The 26,971-nt window shown below is 43.5% G+C and overlaps 1 protein-coding gene across 1 annotated transcript in view; it reads right to left on the reverse strand.

Moving 5' to 3' along the window:
* Positions 1-23,035, reverse strand: part of LOC140554962 (ovochymase-2) — a 50,440-nt gene extending 27,405 nt beyond the window's left edge. The window contains exons 1-7 of the mRNA XM_072678517.1: positions 22,808-23,035; positions 15,952-16,092; positions 14,790-14,887; positions 9,727-9,859; positions 9,409-9,621; positions 8,234-8,455; positions 3,112-3,252 (exon numbers count right to left, since the gene is read on the reverse strand). Of these exons, the coding sequence (XP_072534618.1) occupies positions 3,112-3,252; positions 8,234-8,455; positions 9,409-9,621; positions 9,727-9,859; positions 14,790-14,887; positions 15,952-16,092; positions 22,808-22,952 (1,093 nt within the window). The 5' untranslated portion in view covers positions 22,953-23,035. The remainder of the gene's footprint in view (positions 1-3,111; positions 3,253-8,233; positions 8,456-9,408; positions 9,622-9,726; positions 9,860-14,789; positions 14,888-15,951; positions 16,093-22,807) is intronic.
* Positions 23,036-26,971: the final 3,936 nt, after the last annotated feature.

The following is a 26,971-nucleotide window of genomic DNA, read 5'->3' on the forward strand; positions in this document are numbered from 1 at the left end:
ATGATATAGAACTGCAGTAAACTCTGCTGTATAATTATATAGAGCTACAGTAAACTCTGCTGTATAATGATATAGAGCTGCAGTAAACTCTGCTATATAATTATATAGAGCTGCAGTAAACTCTGCTGTATAATGATATAGAGCTGCAGTAAACTCTGCTGTATACTAATATAGAGCTGCAGTAAACCCTGCTGTATAATGATATAGAGCTACAGTAAACACTGCTGTATAATGATATAGAGCTGCAGGAAACTCTGCTGTATAATGATATAGAGCTGCAGTAAACTCTGCTGTATAATGATATAGAGCTACAGTAAACACTGCTGTATAATTATATAGAGCTGCAGTGAACTCTGCTGTATAATGATATAGAGCTACAGTAAACTCTGCTGTATAATGATATAGAGCTGCAGGAAACTCTGCTGTATAATAATGTAGAGCTGCAGTAAACACTGCTGTATAATGATATAGAGCTGCAGTAAACACTGCTGTATAATAATATAGAGCTACAGTAAACATTGCTGTATAATAATATAGAGCTGCAGGAAACTCTGCTGTATAATAATATAGAGCTGCAATAAACACTGCTATATAATGATATAGAGCTGAAGTAAACACTGCTGTATAATAATATAGAGCTGCAGTAAACTCTGCTGTATAATAATGTAGAGCTGCAGTAAACTCTGCTGTATAATAATGTAGAGCTGCAGTAAACTCTGCTGTATAATGATATAGAGCTGCAGTAAACACTGCTGTATAATGATATAGAGCGGCAGTAAACTCTGCTGCATAATAATGTAGAGCTGCAGTAAACTCTGCTGTATAATGATATAGAGCTGCAGTAAACTCTGCTGTATAATGATATAGAGCTGCAGTAAACTCTGCTGTATAATGATATAGAGCTGCTGTAAACTCTGCTGTATAATGATATAGAGCTGCAGTAAACTCTGCTGTATACTGATATAGAGCTGCAGTAAACTCTGCTGTATACTGATATAGAGCTGCAGTAAACACTGCTGTATAATTATATAAAGCTGCAGTAAACTCTGCTGTATAACGATATAGAGCTGCAGTAAACTCTGCTGTATAATGATATAGAGCTGCAGTAAATTCTGCTGTATAATGATATAGAGCTGCAGTAAACTCTGCTGTATAATGATATAGAGCTGCAGTAAACTCTGCTGTATAATGATATAGAGCTGCAGTAAACTCTGCTGTATACTGATATAGAGCTGCAGTAAACACTGCTGTATAATTATATAAAGCTGCAGTAAACTCTGCTGTATAACGATATAGAGCTGCAGTAAACTCTGCTGTATACTGATATAGAGCTGCAGTAAACTCTGCTATATAATTATATAGAGCTGCAGTAAACTCTGCTATATAATTATATAGAGCTACAGTAAACTCTGCTGTATGATGATATAGAGCTGCAGTGAATTCTGCTGTATAATGATATAGAGCTGCAGTAAACACTGCTGTATAATGATATAGAGCAGCAGTAAATTCTGCTGTATAATGATATAGAGCTGCAGTAAATTATGCTATATAATTATATAGAGCTGCAGTAAACTCTGCTGTATGATGATATAGAACTGCAGTAAACTCTGCTGTATAATGATATAGAGCTGCAGTAAACTCTGCTGTATAATAATGTAGAGCTGCAGTAAACTCTGCTGTATAATGATATAGAGCAACAGTAAATTCTGCTGTATAATGATATAGAACTGCAGTAAACTCTGCTGTATAATTATATAGAGCTACAGTAAACTCTGCTGTATAATGATATAGAGCTGCAGTAAACTCTGCTATATAATTATATAGAGCTGCAGTAAACTCTGCTGTATAATGATATAGAGCTGCAGTAAACACTGCTGTATAATGATATAGAGCTGCAGTAAACTCTGCTGTATAATGATATAGAGCTGCAGTAAACTCTGCTGTATAATAATATAGAGCTGCAGTAAACACTGCTGTATAATAATATAGAGCTGCAGTAAACTCTGCTGTATAATGATATAGAGCTGCAGTAAACACTGTTGTATAATGATATAGAGCTGCAGTAAACACTGTTGTATAATGATATAGAGCTGCAGTAAACTCTGCTGTATAATAATGTAGAGCTGCAGTAAACACTGCTGTATAATGATGTAGAGCTGCAGTAAACACTGCTGTATAATAATGTAGAGCTGCAGTAAACACTGCTGTATAATGATGTAGAGCTGCAGTAAACACTGCTGTATAATGATATAGAGCTGCAGTAAACTCTGCTGTATAATAATGTAGAGCTGCAGTAAACTCTGCTGTATAATGATATAGAGCTGCAGTAAACTCTGCTGTATAATGATATAGAGCTGCAGTAAACACTGCTGTATAATAATATAGAGCTGCAGTAAACACTGTTGTATAATAATGTAGAGCTGCTGTAAACACTGTTGTATAATGATATAGAGCTGCAGTAAACACTGCTGTATAATGATATAGAGCTGCAATACATAGAGCTGCAGTAAACACTGCTGTATAATGATATATATAAAGACTCTCTTTTATAATGATACATAGGTGTATTATCATGGTACTGTGGCTACATATGTAGCCATGCCAAGTCTAGGACAGTATTCTGAAACATTGGGGTTGTTACATTTTATTTAATCTTAATTTCCATTGGGTAACACAATCAGTGACTGAATTAATAATACAAATTAGAGGTAGATTGCTTGCTTGATAGTAGAATTGACCATGACAGGCTGGAGGTAAATCGACACTATCCTCATGGTGACCAGACATAGGGTCAAAATGGTCATATTTTCCAACATACTGCAGACAGTTGGTCCCCACAAAGGACACACACACACACACACACACACACACACACACAAACTCACAGGAACACAGAACCACAGGCAGCATACACGCAAAGATTTCTTCACAACACACACACACTTCCACCCAGGTGATAGTATAACCATAGATTACTGATGGCTATTAGAACAGACAGCTGTCTCAGCAGGACTCACCCTTAGGTGAGTGAATGATGGAAAGTGTGTGTTTGTGTGTGTGTGTGTGTGTGTGTGTGTGTGTGTGTGTGTGTGCATGAAGCAGGTGCTGTACCAGCAATGTCCTCTGGATACACAGCCTCCCACCTGGCGGAGAAGCCACGGTCAGCCAGCCGGCCATCAGACTGGAAACTCAGGGACATCCTGTTACTGACACTGACAAGCACTGGAGGGAGAATAAACCCGCAGTGTGTTCCTGAGAGAGAGAGAGAGAGAGAGAGAGAGAGAGAGAGAGAGAGAGAGAGAGAGTTAAAAAATCTCAGTGTGACTGATCCAAATGACCTATTAACTGAATTAACATATACACTGTATGGACAAAAGTATTGGGACACCATATTATTCATTGTTTCTTCAACCAAGGGTGTTAAATAGACTTTATCCTGCTTTTTTGGAGTAAATGTCTCTATTGTACTTGAGTTTGGAAGAGCAACAAGAGCCTAGTGAGGTCAGTATGTTGGATGATCACCATCTCACCTCATCTAGAACTCCCCAACTCCTCCCATAATCATTGAATGGAGCACCATCCAGAACAAAAACGTTCCTTGAAGCATCTTAGGAAGTTCCTCCACAGTTTTAATCTGAAGAACCTCCAAACAGTTCTCAAGGATCTTATACTTTTAACAGTGTATGTCCAATTGTTTGTGGACACCCCTTCTAAACAATGCACTCTGCTACTTTATGTTACACCCATTGCTGACCCAGATGCGCACACAGTGTGTCTAGTCCCTGTAGAGAAGTATTGCAAATAGACTAGGACTCTATCTGGAGCAGATAAAAATTAAACTGTTGGCACCATGCTGCCTAATGCCAGGCGTGGGCTAGAGGGGTATAAAGACCCCAAGCATTGAGCTGTGGAGCAGTGGAAGAACTGTGTTCTTTGGAGTGATGCATGGTGCTCCATTCAATGATTATGGAAGGAGTTGGGGAGTCAGAGGTTCCTTCACAGTTTCAACAGCTCCAGACATTCTTCAAGGACTGTATACTCATAACAGTGTATAGTGTATGTGTGCTTTTATTAACATATGGAGTCATACTGCCCAGATCCACAGCTTTACATATCATTCCTTCAAGCCCTTTGGTCAGTTTTGTATATTATATAATACCATAATATCCTATTTGGTAGAAGGGGTGTCCACAAACATTTGGACACATAGCACATTAGGGGGAAAAGGCTTCTTTTACTTCACATTCTCTGTATTTAAACACTGTGCCTCCTGCTGTGTGGATTCTGGTACAGGATAATGTGATAAAATGAAATTCTGCAGTATTTCAGCACATTCTCCAGCAAGAGCTTTCTGACATAATTATAGAGTGACTATGAACCACTGGCCTACATTCTGTACTGCATCAATGTGTGTCCCTGTACACCTTAGTATAACACAGTCCACCAACACACTCACACACAGGACTGATTTCAGACAATGTCGGCATAAAGGTTTGTACATGCAGTGCCACCTGAAAGTATTCAGCCCCTGCATACTGAAATCTCCCAAATATACAATATCGACACAGTCCTATCAGAATATTATGACTACCTACCTAATACTTAATGCTGGAATGACCATTGTTGGTTCAGATGATACTTGCCAGACATCGTGAGGCATTGCATGGGCTGTATTGGGTGAAGGAAGGTGTTCATTATAGAGGGTAGCTGCTTCATAGTGGTGTGTTGATTGCTCTGTACCACTTATCTGAATCGTCCTTCCCCTCTGGCATCAATGGCCCGTGGGAGGGGGAGCTCTAGAACATCCTACAAAGTTAACATCTGTTCACCCTGTTCTTCAATGATCAGGACCCCACAGGACCACCACAGAGCAGGTAGTATTTAGGAGGTGGGTCACTCAAAGCAGTGTAGTAACACACACTAAAATGGTGGGTGGTAGCATCTCTGAAACCGCCAACTTTGTGGGGTGTCCTAAAGCTGCCGTGGTGAAGGACTTCTTACACGGAGTGCCTCCCAATGGCGTAACGGGCCATTGATGCCAAAGAGGAATGATGAGTCCAGCGAGTGGTACAAAGCAATTGGAGCAGCTAACCTCTATTATAAACATCATTCGTCACCTAAAACAGTCCCTGCAACATCTCACGACGGCTCCCTAGTGTCATCTGAGCCAACAACGGTTATTGCAGCATTAGGTATTGGATAGGTAGTCATAATATGACTGTGTGTGTGTGTGTGTGTGTGTGTGTGTGTGTGTGTGTGTGTGTGTGAAAGTGCATGAGGCAGACAACTGATTTAAGAGGTAAGGGCATCTTGATCTACTCTCTCACACACATACACCTATACACACACTCATACACACACACACATATACACACATATATTTATACACACGCACGCTTACGAAGGGCATGGAAGGATACACTGCCGCAACCAATGAGGCGTACAGTGTGACGGCTGAGGACAAACAGGCTTGTTGAGTGTGTGATCTGCTGGCTGTTGTGGGTAGTGGTTTTTAACCTGCTCTGCTGGTGTAAGACAGGCTGAGGTGTCAGAGCTGCTCCACTTTACCAGAATCTGGGACACTTCAAAACCCTTCCCTGAAACTGAACAGCTATTACAGAAAACATACCTCCCTCATCCTCATCCTCTCTCTCCTTCTCTCTCCTCTCACGCTCTTCTCTCTCTTCCTCTTTCTCCTGGTCTCACTCTCTCTTTGTCTTTCCTACCTGCTCCTCTCTCTCCCTCTCTTACTCGACCTGTCTGTCTGTTTCTTTACCCTTAGAATTTATTTCCCCTTCCCATCTCGCTCTCCCTCTTTCCCCTCTCCACTCTCTCTTCCCTCCTGTCTTTTAATCCCTTCTTTCTTTCCCCTTAATCTTTCCCTCCCTACTCTCCCTATCTCGCTATCTCTCCCCCCTCTTCATCCCTCTTTCTCTTCATCTCTCGCTCACCCTGTTTCTCCTTATATCTCTCACTCTTTCGTCCTTTCCCCTCTAGTCTATTCTTTTCTATCTCACTCTCTCTGTCTTTTTTTTCGGCCTCCCTAGCTCTTTTGCACTCTCTCTCTCTCTCTTTCTCTCTCTCTCTCTCTCTCTCTCTCTCTCTCTCTCTCTCTCTCTCTCTCTCTCTCGCTTTGTACCCTGCTCTCTCTCTCTCCCTCTCTTTTTCTGTCTCCCTAGCTCTCCCTTTCTCTCCCCATCTTTTTACCCTGCTCTCTCTCTCTCTCTCCATCTCTATCTCTCCTTCCTTCTTCCTTCCGCTCTGTCTTTCCTTTTCTACTCTCCACCATCTTTCTCTCTCTCTCTCTCTCTCTCTCTCTCTCTCTCTCTCCCTCTCCCCTCCTAAAGCCCCTCCTCCCCGCTGCGTATTTCAGGGTACAGTTTGTGAGGTGCAGTCCGTGAGAAACGTGTGCAGATAAAGCTCTCTGTCTTCCTGAAGCGCAGTAATAAAGAGCAGTAATTTACACCTCAGCTCCTCGCTCTACCTCACCACCTCTCTCTCTCTCTCTTTCTCTTTTTCATTGCCCCAAGAGAGATCCCAATCAGCTAGCTCCGCAGCTCCTGGTCAAACTGGTGAAAGGTGACCATGGGAAATACTGTATGCAGCATAATTGCACCAGAGCTGCAGAAGGCTATCAGTGCTAAAGGTCTTCACTGATAGGCCACAGTCACTCAACACTTATTAAGCAGGTTGCGCAGTGTGCTGTCACAGAGTTCAACTAAACTACTGCTCTGCTGCCTGCTCTGGTCTGAAATAAGGAGACAATGTACGAAATACATACACAATTAGCCATAACATTAAAACCACCTGCCTATGATGTAGGTCCCTCTTGAGCCGCCAAAACAGCTCTGACCCATTAAGGCATGGGCTCCACACTGCCTCTGAAGCCACCCTGTGGTATCTGGCATGAAGACCACCAAGCTGCAGGTTCTATAAGTTGCGAGGTGGGCTCTCCATTGATCACATAAATGAGACTTGGGTGCCCATGACCCTGTTGTCGGTTCACCAGTTGTTCTTTCTTGGCCACTTTTGGTAAATACTGACCACTGCATGCTGGAAACACCCCACAGGACCTGCCTGATGTTTTGGAGATGTTCTGACCCAGTCGTCTAGCTTCAAAAGTGTTCACTTGCTTCCTAATATGTAGATCCCATTCCTCGACACGTGTCAAAACAACACTTGTCAGTGGTTTTAATGTTATGGCTGATAACATAGTGTATAGTGGCTGAAGGTCTCTCGTTCCTCTGACTTCCAAGCAAAAAGGGGTTCTATATAGCACTGAATTTGGGTTCCTTTTTTGAGGCTATAGTTAACCTGCTACAACCTGTAACACAACAGAGAACCAAAGCATTCAAGCATCCAGATCATCTTTCTAAATAAATAATAATCACCATTGCCTGTCCTAAAGATCAAAGCGCTGGCATTATCGCCGGTTCAATCCTCATTGAAGACAAAGCCATCTGTGGAATGAGTGTCCCCAGAAAGCATAAGTGTCCCCACTTTCTTTAGGTGGGATTTCCCAGGGTGGCCCTCCCTCTCCCCCATCATGCAGTGTGATGTTATCCAGTGGGGTGACTGTTAGCTGATGTAACAGCTACCTACAACTACCTGTAAAGGTAGTTAATGTTCTCCTCCAAGCGCGCTCAGCCGTATGACAGCGTGCCGTTAGTGGAGTTATGAAATAACCAAAAGTTTGGGGGAAGGATCATGCCCAAATCTCACCCTCTTCCTCAAATTTGAACCCAAGCTCCTCCTTCTTATCCAAACTCATGTTCGGGGGTCTGGTTAAAAGTCTCATCAGTTCCCCTTCCTTGCCTCAGCTTAGAGTACTTTTATATGACTCAGAGGAAGGTACTAGAATGTACCCTAAAAATGTGAAAGAATAAAGAGTTCATATTTGCAAATCTATTAAATTATGATTAAATGAAGCTAGTTGTGAGGAACTTAGTAGTTTTTAATAATGTAGAGCATGTCTAAAAGAATTATGGCCAGAATGATGAACACTGCTGCATTTGACAAATTCATGCTAAATTCTTCACACTTGCAAAACAAGTTCTAGGGGCAGATATTCAGATAAGAAATGGCTGTGACAGTGAGCAGTCACTGTTATACAGCAACCTCATATCTCCATGTTTGTCTGACAGTTGTTCTGTGTACTGTGTGAAAATTGGAAATTGTGAAAATGGTCCAGCTCAGTCCACTCAGTCAGGATCAGATCAAAACCAGGCCTTACCCAGTGACTGCTGACTGTCGGACACAGCCAGTTTGTCTTCGCCGCACTGTCCAGCTTCCCCGACGATGGCCAGGTCTGTGATGTGCAGTTTGACCAGAAGACCCTCATCCACAGTGATGTTCCAGGAGCACTGCAGGTTGCCAGGATATGCGTCAGGGAAGCCCATCGAGTTGATCTCACCCTTACGACCGGAAAGTGTTCCCAGAGAGCCGCAGCCAGAGTCTGCAGAGAGAGTATTGAAATGGCGGTGTGAAGAATGAATGATGCTCTGAAGATGCCTTCACTGAACTGATTCTGACACTCTGAAAGGTACTGCACTTTATACAAATTGGCCTAAAGTATTCAGACACCCCCATTGCTGACACTGCTGGGCATTCAATTGCGCACACAGAGCTTGTAAAATCTCCATAGAAAAGCAATGACCAGTAGAATGTGAGAGATGCCTTGGAGCAGCTGCATGAGCCTTAGGCCACCATGCCCCATACCCAGTGTTGGCTGAGGGTTGGAATCCCGAGCCAACCATCGCAAGAGTCAGAGAGAGCACAACTGCCCGCTCTCTCTCCAAATCAGTAGATGATGCTCTTTCCCAATCACTCTTAAGCAATGTTGGCTGGCTGTTAGCTGGTATGGCGGGGACCCAGCTCTTTACCCTGAGTGGTGGTGGCTGGCTTTGCATGTATTGGAGGAGTCATGTGACATGTGTAAGCGTAACTGTTGGTGATCCCATTACAGTGGAAGTGCATTACCTGGAGCGAAGGACCATTAGGATTGGCTGGAGTGGCGTTTATGAGCCAGAACTAATCATCCAACATCAGCAGTGACCTCACTAAGGTTTTTTTTAAGGATTTCCCATCCTTTTTTTATGTGGATGTGAGAAGGTTTGGGCTTAAAACACATATTTTAAAAGCTATTCATGGTTAAGGCATACATACAAGGTGTTGTGATGCAGGTGCTGTTTTTTTAACAGGGAGCTTTACCATACATTGCTCCATGGCAATAAAATTATTAAAATGTGTGGGTTATTACTGATATCAAGACAACATGATTCAATAAACTATCGTTTAAGTGCCTAGGGTCCTGCCCGCTTCTAGAAGTAGCCAGTGATCTATCCGCTCAAGCTCTGCTTCTCCTAGTGAAAGATATTCAGTCCATAATGCTGTAATTTTAGCACCTACCTGCTGGTCCAACTGTAGTGAATGGTGTAGTGGTAGTGCTTTGGGTGGTAGTGGTTGCTGGGCTGGCGGTTGATGTGACTGGGGGAGCGCTGGCCACCGTGTAGACGGCCCTGAAGCCTTTAGCAGTCTGGCTGAAGTCACTTTTAAAACGCACCACCATTTCATTACTGTTGGACACCACTGGTTCTGGCATCTTGTTTCCACAGAAGTGACCTGAGAAGAACAGCAGCTTTGGCCATAGGACAACCAAATGACAGAATGGGTGCAACTGAAATGAACACACTGTGTGCAAAGACTCATTGATTTATTAAGACTTACCCAGTTTAGGGGCGCTAACACCATCTGAACGGCCATCAAAGACATCCACAAAGTCTCCACAGGAATCAGGCACAAGGTCAAACTCTGTAAACGTGAGCCGCACCTTCTCCCCGGCACTCACTACAATCTTCCACTGGAGAAGAAACCAGCGGAATCCATCACTCATCCATTTCAGAATAAGCACTTATACACTGAATGCATCCAGCCAGAGCTGAAAACCCTTGTATAGTGCAACCCTCTAATCTGAATTAATCTGAAAGCAGCTTGCTCAAGCTGATCACATTGGTCATGCTGGCCAACCAGCTTGGTCAAGGTTGTGGTGCAAGACATCCAATTTGGTTAGGCCAGTCATGTTGGTCATGCTAGTCAACCAGTTTAGTTAAACTGGTCATGTTGGTCATTGAGGTAGCTGGTTTCAGATGTTTTAAGGGGGACTTTTATGATCATTAGATGGTCTAAGATGGTCAGTGGTCACCTAGCTGGACAAAATGAAAAACATATCCTGTGCTAGTCAGTTTGGTTAAGTTGGTTTGCCAGCTTGGTCAAGCCGGTTATGTAGGTCATGCTGATCAACCAGTTTGGTTAACTTTTGGTTTGCTGGACTTTTATTAGATGGTCTAAGATGGTCAGTGGTCACCTAGCTGGACAAAATGAAAACATACCCTGTGCTGGTCAACTGAGTAAATTGTTTAAGTTGGATGACCAGCTTGCTAAAGCCAGGCATGTAGGTCAGCTACATTGGTCAAGGAGGTCATGCTAGTCATCCAGTTTGGTTCTCTAATTAATGCATTCAATTTCTTTAAGTTGTACCCTTTGCTGACACAGATGTGCAAATGCACACACACACACATCTTGTCTAGTCCCTGTAGAGAAGTACTGCCAATAGAATAGGACTGTGTGGAGCAGATAAACATGAACCTACTGGCTCCATGCCCAATGTGGGCTAGGGTGGTAGAAAGCCCCCCATTATTGAGCTGTGGAGCAGTGAAGCTGGTGCTCCACCCGGTACTTTTGGGATGAGCTGAGGAGTTGGGTATGAAGTGGTGTGGTGATCATCCAACATCCTGACCTCACTAATGTTCTTGTCACTGAATGCAATCAACTCCTCACCACAGTGCTCCAAAACCTGTCCAAAACTTCCCTGGACAGTAGAGATGGTTACTCCAACAAAAGCAGAATACAGTTATTCAATGCTCTTGATTTTGGAACAACACTGTCTTACGCTGCATCAGTCACTGGTGTTGTGGGAATCATTACTCATAACCTACGTGCTCTGTAGGAGGCCACTCTCAGTCTTCCCGACCTCAGCAGTGACCTTTTGAACTAAGAACTTTGTAACTGCACCAGATTAGTTTTCATGAAAGACTTTGCTGGCCTGTAGGTCAGACACTGAGCAGATGCTCGGTCTTCTCAGCCAGCAGTGACGAAATGTCCTGTTCAGGGCCATGACAACAGCGATCCGTCTGCACACAACAAATCTCACCTGGGAACTGAACATGGCACTCAGTGATCACTGGCCCATTACCTTAATCACTAAACCAATCTGCCTCTCTCCCTCTCTCTCTCTCTCTCTCTCTCGTTTAACCTCTCTTCATGTGTTTTTTGATCTTCCTCTCCAACCCTCTTTTTTTACTCTCTCTATCTCTCTATTTCTGTTTCACTGTGTATACCCCTTTCCCGTTCTCCTCTTTTCCCTCAATCTCTCTTTCCCTCTCACACTTTCTCTCCTTTTTTTTCTTCCCCCCTCATTCCTCTCTCTCTCTTTCTCACATCTCTTTCTCTCACACACACACACTTCTCTCACACCTCTCTGTCTCTCCCCCTGTCTCTGTTTTTCTCTCACTTCTGTCTCTCTCTCACCTCTCTGACTTCTGTCTCACTTTTCTCTGTTTCTCTCTTATGTCTCTCTCTCTGTCTCTCTCACACTTCTCTCTCTCTTATCTCTTCTTTCTCTGCCTCTCTTGTTTTGGTCTCACGGTTCTCTGTCTCTCCCTCTTTTCTTTCACTCTGTCTTTCTCTCACTTCTGTCTCTCTCTCACTTCTCTTACTCTGTCTCTCTCTCTCACTTCTGTCTCTCTCGCATCTCTCTGCCTCTCTCACTTCTGTCTTTTTTCCCTCCCTCTCTCTCTCTCTCTCTCTCTCTCTCTCTCTCTCTCTCTCACACACACACACACACAAACTTTTCTGCCTCTCTCTTCCTTCTGTCTTACTTTTCCCTGTCTCTCTCTCACCTCTCTCTCTCTCTCTCTCTCTCTCTCTCTCTCTCTCTCTCTCTCTCTCACCTCTCTGCCTCTTTCATTTCGGCCTCACTTTTTTCTGTCTCTCTCTCACTTCTGTCTCTCACCTCTCTGACTCTCTCACTTCTGTCTTACCTTTCTCTGTCCCTCTCTCATCTATTTCTCTCTCTCTCTCTCTCTCTCTCTCTCTCTCTCTCTCTCTCTCTCTCTCTCTCTCACCTATTTCTCTCTCTTCCTCTCTATCTCACCTCAACTTCATCTTCATTAGGCTACTAATTTTATTTATGTTGGTTTCTCTCTCTCTCACTTCTCTCTCTCTCTCTCTCTCTTTGTCTGTCCTTATATCTGCCCCCCCATCTCTCTGAGACACATATAAATATCTGTCCAGTTATATAGCAGAGACAGGCACAGTAATTTAGATGATCTTGCTTTGTGTGCGTCCTTATGTTGTCGTGTGTCCGTCTGTTGTGCTGAAGGTTGACAAGCTGGCTGCTTATTAGCTGCTTTCAGGCTCTCCGCCCGGCCAGATGGAGCGGCGGAACGACAGGGAGGGTCCCAAGAATCTAAACTCCATAATCAAACACCCTCCTGTCAGAACGACTAATCAATTCTCATCACGCCTTCAGCCCACAGCTTCTGCCCTCCTCTGCCAGCTCTGTGGCCGAAGCTGAGTGAAATAGCTAATCAGTTTAGTGTCACTGAGCATGCCACAGGCCGCTGGGCTGCAGCTCTCGCCACTGAAAACACTGAAGCAGAGTCCAGGAGGAGAAGACTGAGCCGTACTCTGCCCACAACGCAGGACGCAGAAGCCTTCGACGTGTCTGTTTAGAGTCACTACATGATACTGAGCACCATGCTACGTTCCAGACTGTGGACTACATGGTGTAGCTAATCGAAACTAGACAGCTTATGATTAACTGACTAACCAACTAATTAGCATCAGGCTAAAGTGACTAAACCACCACATTGCGCGGAACTGTAGTGTGATTTGTGAAACTGACCACTCAGAAAAGTAAAGTGGGAGAACAGGTCTCTGACTCTGCCATGCAGATTCCTCATTTACAACATCCTCAACAGAGGCGCTACCCAGGTGCTCATTCAGTCTCTAGTCAATTTAAGACTTGATTACTGCAACTCCCTTTCTTTCTGGTCTTCCTATTGGAAGGTCTTCTTTCTGGTCTTCCTATTGGAAGGTCTTCTTTCTGGTCTTCCTCTGCAAGTTCAGCCATGTAACTCCTCTGCTGCATTCTCTTTACTGGCTTCCTGTAGCTGCCTTGAAACTCCTGACACTGGCCTACAAACCCAAGAATGGGCCACCCCGTCCATACTTGATAGCAGTGGTCAAAAGCCGATCTCTACCAAGAGCACTTCAAGCTTAAAGTACGGCTCGGCTTGACCCGCCATCCTTTAAGATCCATGGAAGAAGCATACAGGCTTTTTTCAGTTTTTTTCTGGCACTGAAGTGGTAGAACGAACTTCGCCATTCAATGAATCAAGCATTTCATACAAAGAGGTGCCTAGAAATCACCTGAAAATGACCTAGAAGTGCTCAAACATGAAAGAAGGTGAAATTCCCTTTTAAGTGGAATTACCTTCCTCAACAGTTTCCTAGATTACCCAGCTAACAAGTCTGTGTGAAGCCTGTACAGATAGCCCAACTGGGAAGTCATTGGGTTCCACATATGGATGCCCACCAGAGTCAGTCATGGGACCAGGATGGGTGAAGCATGGGTCCCATCTAAGTTGCACACTGAACTTGGGGCCTAGATGAGACCCATGTGGGATTAAGGTGAGCTGTAACTATGGGGCCCATTTGGGAAACCCAACTGGGTGCCAGTAAAAACGTATGCACAATCCTACTAGAAGTCCTTACCCGTCTGGATCCCCCCTAGTCCACGTTCCGGCCATGTGATCCCCACGTGAGCATGTTGGCTGGGATTCTATGTCTGCCCTTCTAATGTGTGGATGCATGTGCTGACTGCATGATTGGGACTGTGAGTATGAGCAGCGCAGCGTGTGTGTGTGTGGGAAACCCTGTAGAGTCGAGAACTCTCAGAGAGTGGTCTGCTGAATCATTTGATCATGCAAATGTGAAACTGATGGAAGATGAGAGTACCCCAAGCTCATCTGAGCAGATCAGGATTTTCAGTCAGAGCAGCTCTGTAGGCTTTACTTTTTATTCAGGAAGATTTTCTTTGGAGATTCAGCAGTTTCTGAACTCTTTCTACTGACTAATGTTTTCAAACAGCAGCAGTCGTTCATCATTTGAATCAGCAGAAAGAGTAAAGGCAGGGAGAGGAGCCGGCCTTAAAAAGGGGGTGGGGTGGGGTGGGGGTAGGGGGGTTACTGCACTTGACTGTTTCCTTGCAAGTTTCCAGAGTTTTCAAGAGTTACACACTGACGTAAAGTAATTATTACTTTCTCTCATTACTATCACTGGTAACGAGCCACTGTTTTTGAGTAACGGCCCCAAACCTGGCTGTTGGATAAGTTAAGCCAGGCAGGTCGTCAGGTGAGCTGGCAGAGAGGGCAGATTCGCTTACTTGTGAGCTATAGGGAAATCAAATGACTGCAATCTGGTGGAAAATACTGTCTTTCCCACCACAGCAGCTATTTACTGCAGTTTAGCTAAGATCTTTCTGCAGCTGCAGTATCACTGTGCTTACAGACTGGACACTGCAGCCTTTATCATATTTCTGTGGCAGGCTCCTAAATAATGAAAAGGCTAGCTCTGCCTCTCAAGGAAGACAAAAAAGAGTGAGAGACAGATGGAGAGAGAGAGAGAGAGAGAGAGACTCCATAGGTTATGTGGTTAAACGAGGGTACCTGGTAGAGCACTCCGGCCTCATAGCTCTCTTCCGGAAAGCCAGGGGTCATCAACTCCCCACGGTCACCCTGCAGGACACCACCAGCACCGACTATTTCTAGAGACAGAGGAGAGAGAGTCAGAGAGAGAGAGAGTAGGACAGCACAACAAGCGAGAGAGAGAGAGAGAAAGAGATGGGGGGAGAGAGAGTGAGAGAGCGAGAGAGTGAGAGAGAGAACAGAAAAAAGAGAAGAGAAATTGAGTGATGGGACAGAGAAGGCAAGCAAGATAGAAAGAGAGAGAGAGAGAGAGAGAGAGAGAGGAGGTAAGGGAGAAAGGGAGATATGGAGGAAAGAGAGAGAGGGGGGTAAGGGAAAAAGTGAGATATGAGATATGAGAGAGAGAGGAAAATGGATAGAGAAAAGAGAGAGTGAGAGGATGAGAGGGTGGTGGGTCGGCAGAGAAAGCAAGCGAGAATAGAGAGAAAGAGAGGAGGTGATGGAGAGGGGAAATGGGGTAGGGAGAGAGAGAGGAGGTGATGAGGGGAATGAGAGGGAGAGAGGGGAAATGGGGTAGGGAGAGAGAGAGGAGGTGATGAGGGGAAATGAGAGGGAGAGAGGGGAAATGGGGTAGGGAGAGAGAGAGGAGGTGATGAGGGGAAATGAGAGGGAGAGAGGGGAAATGGGGTAGGGAGAGAGAGGAGGTAAAGTGAATTGAAAAAAGAGGAAGAGGGAAGAAAGAGAGAGAAGGAAAAGGCAGGGTAGAGAATAGAGAGAGAGAGGTATGAAGGAGGGGAGATTAAGATATGGGAAAGGGTAAAAGAGAGAGAGAGAGACACAGAGAGAGAGACAGAGAGAGGTTAGCTGGATGACACTCAAGGGGGATATTTCTCTCTCCGCCCCTCTCTCGTTCCTCATCCTCTCCTGTAGCCCCTCGTTTTCTAGGTCAACCGCAGTGAGGCGCACATCACACACCCCCACCCCTCCCCTCTCCATCCCGCAGTATAAGATGATTTCACTCTTATCTTCACGCACATAAAAGGATGGTTTAAATGGCAGCAGGTGCAGCTAATATTCCACACGGGAAGCGTTCTTTAGTGGGGGTCAACAGCAGCATGCTAACACAACTCAGCAGACGCTACGTAATGTCTGTTATCATAATAAGTGAGAGTATTATGGTTACCTGTAACAGTCCCGGGATCCACGGCACGGTACACGGCTTTGAACCCTTTGTCCGTCTGTCTGTCGTTGGTATCGAAATACACCACCAAGCTGTTTCCCAGAGACACGACTGGCTTCGGCTTTGAAAAACCGCAGTACTTGCCTGCAGGAATGAAACAGCAGACCATGAGAAAAGATGGATACACTCAGTGCTGTATGATCCATCAAAGGTTTGGGAACACCCTGCCTTCTTGGAAAATGTAGGCTATTTAAACACTTGAACCTTAGGCTAACTATTCAGTTGTTAATTCTAATGCAGAAACCATTGGGAATGAGACTATCTGGTAACCATTCGATTCAGCATATCTTGTGGCGTCCCACCAGGGTCTATTTTAGGGCCTTTGAAATTGCTGTAAATTATGATAGTGATGTAGTTATGAAAGTGAAGAAGTGTGAGCTTACACACAAATCCAGATTCCTGTCCTGGATATTGGATTTACTGGGAGTTCACTGAACTCTTGACGTAACTTATTAACCATCTAGTGTCCATAACTACCAATGACCATGACCAATGACCAACTACCATAACTACTAATGATCGCACAAACCAGGTCCATAAACTGAATTCAAGGTCTCAGTTGGAAGACCCCTGCTGTAGAACATCACAAGACAGATAAAACAAACCCCAAACAATCCAGGAGCTCAGTTAGGCTGGAGTGCCCCGTGATTCAGATAGTGCCCATTAGTTATGATTTTTTATACAAAAGGAATAAAAAACAGTATGATGTCGAATGTCAGTGTGAACGCTCAGAAATCAGGACTAAAATACAGCAGTGTATTATTTCCTGCTTAGGCCCAGATCAAGGGAACCACAATACCACTGTGCCACTCACTGAGCACTCAATTAGGAACACTATCCAGAAGTCCAGATTCATCGGATTCGGCTATGCTTTGTCCTAGTCTGGGGAAAACTGTCCAGTTTTGGTGAGTCAGTGGTGAGTCACTGCGTCCTCAGCTTTCTGTTCCTGGCTGACATTAATGGAACCCAGTGAGTTCTTCTGCATGAAGGTGTAAGTGTATAAGTCTTCCTAACAAACTGCTTCCCCAAGGATGACCCTCATAAAACCAGTTAACAATTTCTGAGAGTGTTTTCACGCCTGAAAGTTCAGACCAATGTCCAAACCAAGGTTTATGTTTTGGCTCAACTTTCTGTAATTTGTCAGAAGGTCTGAACACCGCAAAACCAACCCAACTGTTGATTCAGGCCAAGACCACCTCTTTTAGTTGGACCAACGTTTGGTCCTTGTGGTCTGGAGCGTGGTCCGAGGCACCTTTCACAACTTCTATTTTGATTCGAACCAAACTGAAAAGAGCAAAAGGCCAGAACAAATAAGAAAGGTGTGAGAAGGTTTTGTAGGGTTTCATCTGCTACATGAGCTCTCTCATTGGTTGGGACTTCACTGGTAGAACTGAAGGCCCCAGAAAGCATCAGATTAACCACCAACACAATTAGAAACTGACAGGGGAATTAACCACTCACATTCTAATTTCCAGTGGATGGGACCAGTACAAAAAATGTTATTTTAGGTCTTCTGGACCTGGATTCAGTCAGTTTTTGGAAACCAGAGGCAGCAGCTCTGTTCCAGGGTTCTTTACTATAAGAGTCATACAGTAATATACAAGGTCTGATACATGTTAATATCTGTTACAGGCTTCAACCCTTTAAATGAAATGTCTTTTCTGAGTTTTGAATGACCACATAATGCTCAAGTCCATTTTCATTAGCTTTGTGCTAACATACTACTAGAATCACATAGGAGGGCTAGCAAACGGTGGCATTTTGCCCTCATTTTTGTACTGAATATCCTGAAGGCCTACATCTCATTGTTACGGTTTGCCGCTGAATAAAATAAAACAAATAGTTAGACAACACTTAGCAAAGCCTCTACAGAGGCCACAGGCAAAGCATCAGGGACAAACATGATGCTCATTAACGGATAGCCAGGGTTTTATTCTGCTGTCCTACGGCTACATTAACATAGAAACCTCACTCCCCTGAACCTTTAAAGTTTCAATGCAATGAGCCAGTCCTCCTTTAGATGCTCATTATAGCACTGCAGTGACTCCACTGTAGTTGAGGGGATGTTTTAATGTGGAACATCGCACTGGCCCAGAACGCCACGCAGCCGAGAGTGGCTTCTAGTGGGGGCCGATTTTAGGCATGACATCAAAGCGCAATCTTCTTAGCCTTGGAGTGAGGAGGACACCGCAGCTGCAGGGCTGGTGGGAAGTGTGCTTATGTGCTTATGTGTGTGTGTGTGCATATATATGTCTGTGTGTCCTAATTTGGTTGAAGACCTTGCTCTCAAAACTTTTAGGAGTTATCAGTAGGGGCCGGCCTGTGTGATATGTTATCATTATCATGATAAACATCACAGATCACTTTTCTGAGAAAATTGTGGGAGCTGTCTCCTGAAATCAAGGGTATTAAATAGAGTGTATCCTGCTTTTGTTGAAGTAACTGTCTCTACTGTCCAGGGAAGAAGGCTTTCTACTAGATTTTGGAGGAGCATTGATGTGAGGATTTGATTGCATTCAGTGACAAGAGTGTTAGTGAGGTCAGGATGTTGGATGATCACCGACCCAGTTCATCCCAAAAGTGTTTTGGATGGAGCACCATCACCATCACTCCAGAGAACACAGTTCCTCCACTGCTCCACAGCTCAATGCTGGGGGGCTTTATACCCCTCTAGCCCACGCCTGGCATTAGGCTGCATGGTGCCAATAGGTTCATGTTTATCTGCTTCAGAGAGTCTTATTATATTGATAGTACTTAGCAATGGGTTCAACTAAAAGTAGCTGAATGTATTCATTAGTAAGGGTGTCCACAAACATTTGGACATACTTTTAACAGTGAATAACAGGAGCTTTTAGAGGTTCTTTGAAAGTTTGAAACTGTGTAGGAACCTCTTAATGTACTCTTTCTTCTAATGACCTAAAGGCCCCTCAAAGCACATTAAGAGGTTACTCCACAGGTTCAAATTGAAGAACCTCTCAATGATTGTATACTTTACACTTTATACTTTACAAATTACATCTTACAGAGCTTACACGGCTTTACATATCATTTCTTCAAGACCTTTGGCCAGTGTTGTATATTATATAATGCTATAACACCCACCTTTATCACTTATCAGCATAGAAATATGACATCTGGAGTGGGCTAATTCACTCACTAACCACACACACACACACACACACACACACACACACACACACACACACAAAAACCCATAATTCAGCTGTCACTGACTTACATTCACTGCAACAGTACAAAATGTCCAGGCCAGTTCCCATTAGCCCACATCGCTTACCTTTCCACAGCCAACTTTCACTGTGCTTCACTCGGTTTCAATCTGCTAGCTTCACTATTGCCAATAATCTCCTCAGTACACTCGCTATCTGGAACCGGCCTCCAGGAAATGAAGGTGGTTGAATACACAACAACAAGAAACACCAGGACTAGACTTGATGACTTTTTATGGCCATTATCCTTGAGTCAAACTCCAACCACTCAAAGGGTTTTAACACATCTGAATGGAGTTATGACATAACTTCGTTTTGGAAGAAGAACCTAAACTCCACCCCCTCATTCTCTGCATCCTATACAGAGGCGAAACACTAATGAAGGGAGCTGCCTACCTGAAGAGCCCTGTGAAGAGCCTGTAGGTCGTTAGTATATGGGTGAATATATGGGGGTGGGCTGGGTGTAGGTATTAGGTGTGGGCAAAAGTGTCAAAAGTATTCCCATTCATTACTCAGGTAGAAGTGGAGATACTAGGGTTTAAAAATTCTTCTATAGAAGCTGAAGTATCAACTTAAGCTTTTTACTCCAGTAAAAGTGTAAAAGTACTGGTTTCAGAACGACTTCAAGTAGATAGATAGATAGATAGATAGATAGATAGATAGATAGATAACCAAAAGTTCTACTTAAGTAAGGTAACAAAGTATTTGTACTCTGTTCCTTGACACCTCTGGGAGTGGGTTTTTTGTTCTGGATCTGTTCACTACTTGGCGGTTGAGACAATGGACCACAGACATGGTGTTATACGATGCTTCTGGATCCTTGTCAAGCCAGTATCCACAGTTAAAAGTATAAGTTCCTTGAGGAACTTTTAGAGGTTTGAAACTGTGGAGGAACCTTTTGAACAGGTTGCCATCCTACCGCTGCTACCTGTCTAATGACCATGTTAAAACCTAAATGGACTCGTGACTATCTGCCACTATTAATATCACCACTATTAACTATCTGCTGTATCTGGTTTGGTAATTTTTATCAATAATTTATAAACAGTTCTGATCAGAGGAGGACGGGTCGGGTCCCCCTTGTGAGTCTTGGTTCCTCCCAAGGTTTCTTCCTCCAGCTCTGAGGGAGTTTTTCCTTGCCACTGTCACTGTTGGCTGCTCACTGGGGGTCTTGGATCCTTCATGTCTTACGTTATTTCTTTTTTGTCTCTGTCTTTTACTAATTACTAATTATGTAAAGCTGCTTTTACATAATTAGTTGTAACAACAGTTGTAAAAAGCTATACAAATAAATCTGACTTGACTAATGTGTAACATGTTTAGAAGAAAAAGGTTCCTTAAAGGATCCTCTACAGTTTCAAATCAAAAAACCCCTAAAAGGTCCTCAAGGAACTTATACTTCACAGTGGATACTGGCTTGACAAGGAGGCACAGTTTAACACTATGTTTGTGGTTTATTGTCTCACTGTGGAACACCCCACAAGACCTGTCTGATGTTTTGGAGGAGATGTTCTGATGTTTTGTCGTCTAGTCATCACAGTTTGGTTCTTGTCAAAGTGGGTCAAATCCTTATGCTCGCCCCTTTTTCCTGTACCTTCATCACCTTCCAGAACTGACTGTTCACCTGCTGCCTTATATGTAGATCCTACCCTTGACAGATGCCAGCATAGATGAAGATACTCAATGTTTTTCACCCAACCGGTACCGGTGGTACTAATGTTATGGCTGATTGGGTGTATAAAATGTGCTTAGCCAGACAAACCTGTGCAGATGCAGTATCTCCGAAGCTGACACAGCCTAATTCGTTAGCTTTCCCTGGAATACTGAGCGCTGATGCACTATACAGGCCTTCATCAGCACAAAACAGTGAGTGTAAAAGCTGAGGCTGCAGGTGATCAATACGAGTGGGCAGGTATTCTCCGCTGCCCACTTATTTCCCCACACTGCTAAGATTCTTCTGAAAACACTTTCACTCCACTGCACTTCTGCCTAAGATCATTATTTCCAACAACGTCAAATGAACCCCTGCTGTGTAAAATGTACTACTCCAGACTGCATGTAAAAAGGTCACTGTATTTTAGCAGATGACGTCCATGTGGAATCACATGTCACCATAACGTCTATCCACTGTGAAAAATGGCAGCAAGATGCAACAAACAGTGGAAGGAACCGTGTCTAGATATGGTAGCTTGTAAATATTTTTGGTGAGCAGAAGATGAACTGATCTCCAAAAGGCATCAATGTAAATGTGAGAATGTAAAAAGTATTATTTTTATTATTTTAAGTAAGTAAACAAAGGAAAGTAGCACTATTTAGAACTTTGGACGCCCAAAGAGAGCTAGATAATCTCAGGTACTGTTTACCAGGGTCTCAGACCTCAATTAGCTTGTTAGGGCTGTGGCTTGTTCACAATCATTACATTTACATTTACATTTAAAGCATTTAGCAGACACTCCTCTCCGGAGCGACTTACAAAAGTGCTTTGCTATTTACCCAAGAAAAACCTCAGCTAGTTTAAATAGACTAATAATTCAAAGATTCCTCTAAGTTTAGACACGACTAAACACAAGTCAGTAATGTGACCACTCTGCTATTCACCCAAGTACTCTCGGAAGAGGAGGGTCTTCAGTCTGGGTTTGAAGACAGTGAGCGTTGGACTTCCAGGGGAAGCTCGTTCCACCACTTTGGTGCAGGACAGAAAAAAGCCTGGACGCTTATCTTCCGTGGATCTTGACCGATGGCGGGTCGAGCCGAGCCGTACTTGAAGCTGGAAGGGCTCTTGGTGCGGATCAGCTTTTGACCATTGTCATCAAGTACGGAGGGGCTGGCTGGTAGTTTCTAGGCTTTGTAGACCAGCGTCAGGGTTCTGAATCTGATGCGGGCAGCAGCTACAGGAAGCCAGTGAAGAGAGAACGCAGCAGAGGAGACACATTGCTGAATTTAGGAACGTTGAAGACGACTCGTGCCGCTGCATTTTGGACAAGTTGCAGGGGCCTGATGGTGCGCAGAGGGAGACCAGCCAGAAGAGAGTTGCAGTAGTCATTGCTAGAAAAGGACAGAGGAGTCCTATTCCCTATCCCCTACATGTGAAATGCACACACAGCGTGTCTAGTCCCTGTAGAGAAGTACTGCAAATAGAATAGGACTCTCTGGAGCAGATAATCATGAACCTATTGGCACCATGCTGTCTAATGCCAGGCGTGGGCTGGAGGGGTATAAAACCCCCCAGTATTGAGCTGTGGAACAGTGGAGCTGTGTTCTCTGGAATAATGGAGATGGTGCTCTATCCAATACTTTTGGGATGAGTTAGGGAGTTGGGGATGAGGTGGGGTGGTAATTATCATCCAACATCCTGACCTCACTCACATTTTTTTCACCAACTGTAATCAAATCCTTACAGTAATATCTCCAGTCACTCCCATAAAAGCAGAAAAACTCTTTTCAACACTCTTGATTTCAGAAGAAGCAAAGAATGAGGTGTCCCAATACTTTCATCCATTCAGTGTATGTGCGCTAGACGAGTTCATTTAACATTCAGGATTCTCAATGTATGTTATTTTAAATATACTCACCGATGATTCCCAGGTTGTCCTGGAGTGTGAGAGAGTCTGCGTTGCACATGTTGGAAGCCTCCAGGGAAAAGTCCTGGAACCATAAATGGATCACCTGGAAAAACAGAAGCACACAGGATGTTCCCTTTTTTCTCACACGCTTCATTCACCCCCAGCACACGGTCTCTACACAGCAGATGGGTTACTGTCCTCTATTGCTTCTTTTTGTACAAGAAACACATATAAATGGGTTCTGAGTGGTCAAGCGGAATAAGGCACTGTCACTATGACCAGAAGATCACTAGTTCAAATCCCGGTCACGCTGCAAGCCATCAGCAGCGGGGCCCCCGAGAGGGCCTTGCTCTCTCCAGGGTGGGTAGATGGCACATCACTCCAGTGTGGTGTCGGTCGGCTGTGCACGTGTCGGAGGAGGCGTGTGTCGGTCTTCACCCTTCTGTGTCGGAAGCACTGCATGTGATAATTGTAATTGTTGATCCAAATTGGGGATAAAGAACACATCAAGAGGGAGTATATAAAATGTATATATTTTTAATTGCTACTGTGTTTTATACTGAGGTTCAAATATGCTGACTCTACTGTAAAATGTACACTTGAATACTGGCCTCTGTGGTTGCCAAAATGTATATAAAATTACAGTTACTTTAAGTCTTACTAACAATTTTTGTTTCTAATTAATTAATTTAAATCAATATATATATACACACTGGGGTTGGGTGAAGGGGTCGGGACATGCCCAACATGTATATTATTAAACTGACTATTAAAGGAAACTATGAGTTTCATATCGTCACTGTCATGCAAAAAGCATGTATCTATATTATTGCTGTTTTTCATTTTTTCCACATAATTTCAATCTGGCAGTGGTTCTTTACATTGGTTGAGAATTTCATGATGAACGGACCAATAGAAATGCTCAAAAATTATTTAAAATAAAAACTTCCATTCAAAGTTACGAATTTTTTTTTATAGATTGTATTTACACTCGTGAGAAATATTTAAATCCAACAATCCTTTTTTAAGTGTAATATAATTTTCACAAAACATAAATGCAAAACAGACAAAAATGTTGGCTGCTATATAAAAATAAATAAATAATAAATATTTCCATTATAAACACAGTGCAACAGTATTTAACATTCAAATAATGTATTTTTTCTAAACAAAAATATAAAAACAGTGTAAAATTGAATGTTTTTGCGGAAGTATGTATTAACAGTATTTCACAGAGTCTTTTACTGTCATGGTTTGACAGTTTTTCACAATATAATTCACTGACGTAATTTACAGTGTTCCTGAATAGTTCGTAAAAGGGTTTAGCAATAACGGTTTTGAAGAGCAGAAAGATTAATGGCTCGGTTCTTGTTCAAAGAGCTCTTCAATATAGCTGGTTAAAACTCAGCAGCAAGGGTTTAAACAGACAGGTATAAAAAAATCATTCCAGTTTAAGGATCCCTCCATATTTCAGAGTTAATAGTAGAGCGTTATTATCCAGCTATAAAATGCTGCATAATTCTGCAGCCCTTTATTTAGTAGCACTTGTACTTCAGTAATAGGTCTCTGGGGATTTGAGAGGAAGGGATGCTTAAAATACTCAGTTCTCAATTAAGTATAATAGGGGATAAACTACAGGGGATCAATGGGAACAAATGAGAACATAAATGACTCAGTCTATTGACTGCTGTAAATCTCTTAAAACGTACATGGATCAGCCATAACATTAGTACTACATCAGTTTATCTTCACCTTCAGTGGCATCTGGGTGGATGTATTAGGCACAGTCAGTTCTGGAAGGTAATGAAGGTGTCAAAAGCAGGAAAAATGTATAAGCTTGAGAATCTGAGACACTTTGACAAGAACCAAACTGTGGTGGTTAGATGACTGGGTCAGAACATCTCCTCCAAAACATCAGACAGGTCTTGTGGAGTGTCCCTGGTATACAGTGGTCAGTACCTAACAAAAGTTGTTCAAGAAAGGACAACCGGCGTAACAGCTACAAGGCACCTCGTAGGCACCTAAGGCTCATTGATGTGATCCATGTAGGCCCCATCTTGCAACTTACAGGACTTAAAGGATCTGCTGCTAAGGCCTTGATACCACAGGACACCTTCAGAAGTCTTGTGCCTCAAACAGTCATATCTCTTGTGGCGGCACAAGGGGACCTACTCTTGTATTAAAACCTACCAGTGTTTTTTTTACTTCCCTGTTCTTCTAGTCCTATCTTTAGCTGACCAGCCTTGTGACTTCTGTCTTGTCACCTGGCCAAGCTAGAAAACCAGTTTGACCAAGCTTGACCATGCTGGTTGACTAGATTTACCACTCTAGTTGACCAGTATGACCATCAAGACCACACAGGTCAACCAGCATGAACAGCATCACCAAGCTATTCACTCAGCATGACCAGTATAACCATGCAGGTCGACCCACAAGACCAGCTTCACCAAGCTGGTCGACCAGCATAAACAGCCTCACCAAGTTAGTCAACCAGCATGACCAGCATAACCAAGCTAGTCAACCAGCATGACCAGCATCACCAAGCTATTCACCCAGCATGACCAGTATAACCATGCAAGTCGACCCACAAGACCAGCTTCACCAAGCTGGTCGACCAGCATAAACAGCCTCACCAAGTTTGTCAACCAGCATGACCAGCATCACCAAGCTAGTCAACCAGCATGACCAGCATCACCAAGCTAGTCAACCAGCATGACCAGTATAACCAAGTTAGTCAACCAGCATGACCAGCATCACCAAGCTAGTCAATCAGCATAAACAGCCTCACCAAGTTAGTCAACCAGCATGACCAGCATCACCAAGTTAGTCAACCAGCATGACCAGCATCACCAAGTTAGTCAACCAGCATGACCAGCATCACCAAGCTAGTCAATCAGCATAAACAGCCTCACCAAGTTAGTCAACCAGCATGACCAGCATCACCAAGCTAGTCAACCAGCATGACCAGCATCACCAAGTTAGTCAACCAGCATGACCAGCATCACCAAGCTAGTCAATCAGCATAAACAGCGTAACCAAGCTAGTCAATCAGCATTACCAAGCTAGTCAATCAGCATAACCAGCGTAACCAAGCTAGTCAACCAGCATGACCAGCATCACCAAGTTAGTCAACCAGCATGACCAGCATAACCAAGCTAGTCAACCAGCATGACCAGCATCACCAAGCTAGTCAACCAGCATGACCAGTATAACTAAGCTAGTCAACCAGCATAACCAAGCTAGTCAATAAGCATTATCAGCATAACCAAGCTGCTCCACCAGCATGACCACACTGGTCAATCAGGTCAGAATTAAGCATGACCACAATCAAATGCGACACACACAATGCTGGTCGAGAGCTAGTTAACCATGTTTTTGCCTGGATCACCAGCTTTTTAACCACCTCGACCATCGAAGACCAGCTTAGACCCTCTGAAATCAGATTACAGCAAAAGCTGGTCTTCAGCTGGATTTTTAAGCAAGGTAGTGTAACAGGTGTCTCTGACCTGCCGTTGTGTTTCTCTTCCTGGTCTGTGTCTTTGTTTTGGTTTATCTGTGTGATCTTCAGCAGAAGGCTCTGTTTTGTGCCATAGTCTCCGCCCCTAGCCCCGCCTAGTCATTAGCGTTCCCATGATGACGATGATGATAAAAGAATTATTGACAGTAACTCACACTTGTATCCTGCCTCAACCCACCAATCATTAGAAGTAGTTATTGTATATGATTAAAATATATAATGATTATAATGTATAATGATTCAAATTTTAAAAATACCCAATAACCAAAAGTGCCTGATTGGTTGTTTAAAATCCAGCCATAGAAAGTTTCCTTCTGTCCTCAACATTTCTCATTTCAAGACACAGAAGGTTTCCTCACTGTTGTATTAGCATAATTCCCCTTTGTTCTTGTTTAAGTAGCTCTTCTTTGTCTTTGCTCCAACTCACTCAAAGCTCAGCACCTAATGTTTATGCAAAACCTCTAAAAAAAATCTAAAATGAAATGCGTTTCATGTCGCTCCCATCAAAATCGAACCAGGACTTAACATTCCTCTTTATTTTTCTCAGGCTTTTCACTCCTCCAGGTCAGTACCTTGTTGTTTTCCACAGTGATGTGCCAGCTGCAGCTCATGCCGTTGTTGTAGCTGCTCGGATAATTCCCACTGCTGAACTCCCC

This window comes from Salminus brasiliensis, chromosome 4 (assembly GCF_030463535.1).
Source record: "Salminus brasiliensis chromosome 4, fSalBra1.hap2, whole genome shotgun sequence".
NCBI classification, from domain to species: Eukaryota; Metazoa; Chordata; class Actinopteri; order Characiformes; family Bryconidae; genus Salminus; species Salminus brasiliensis.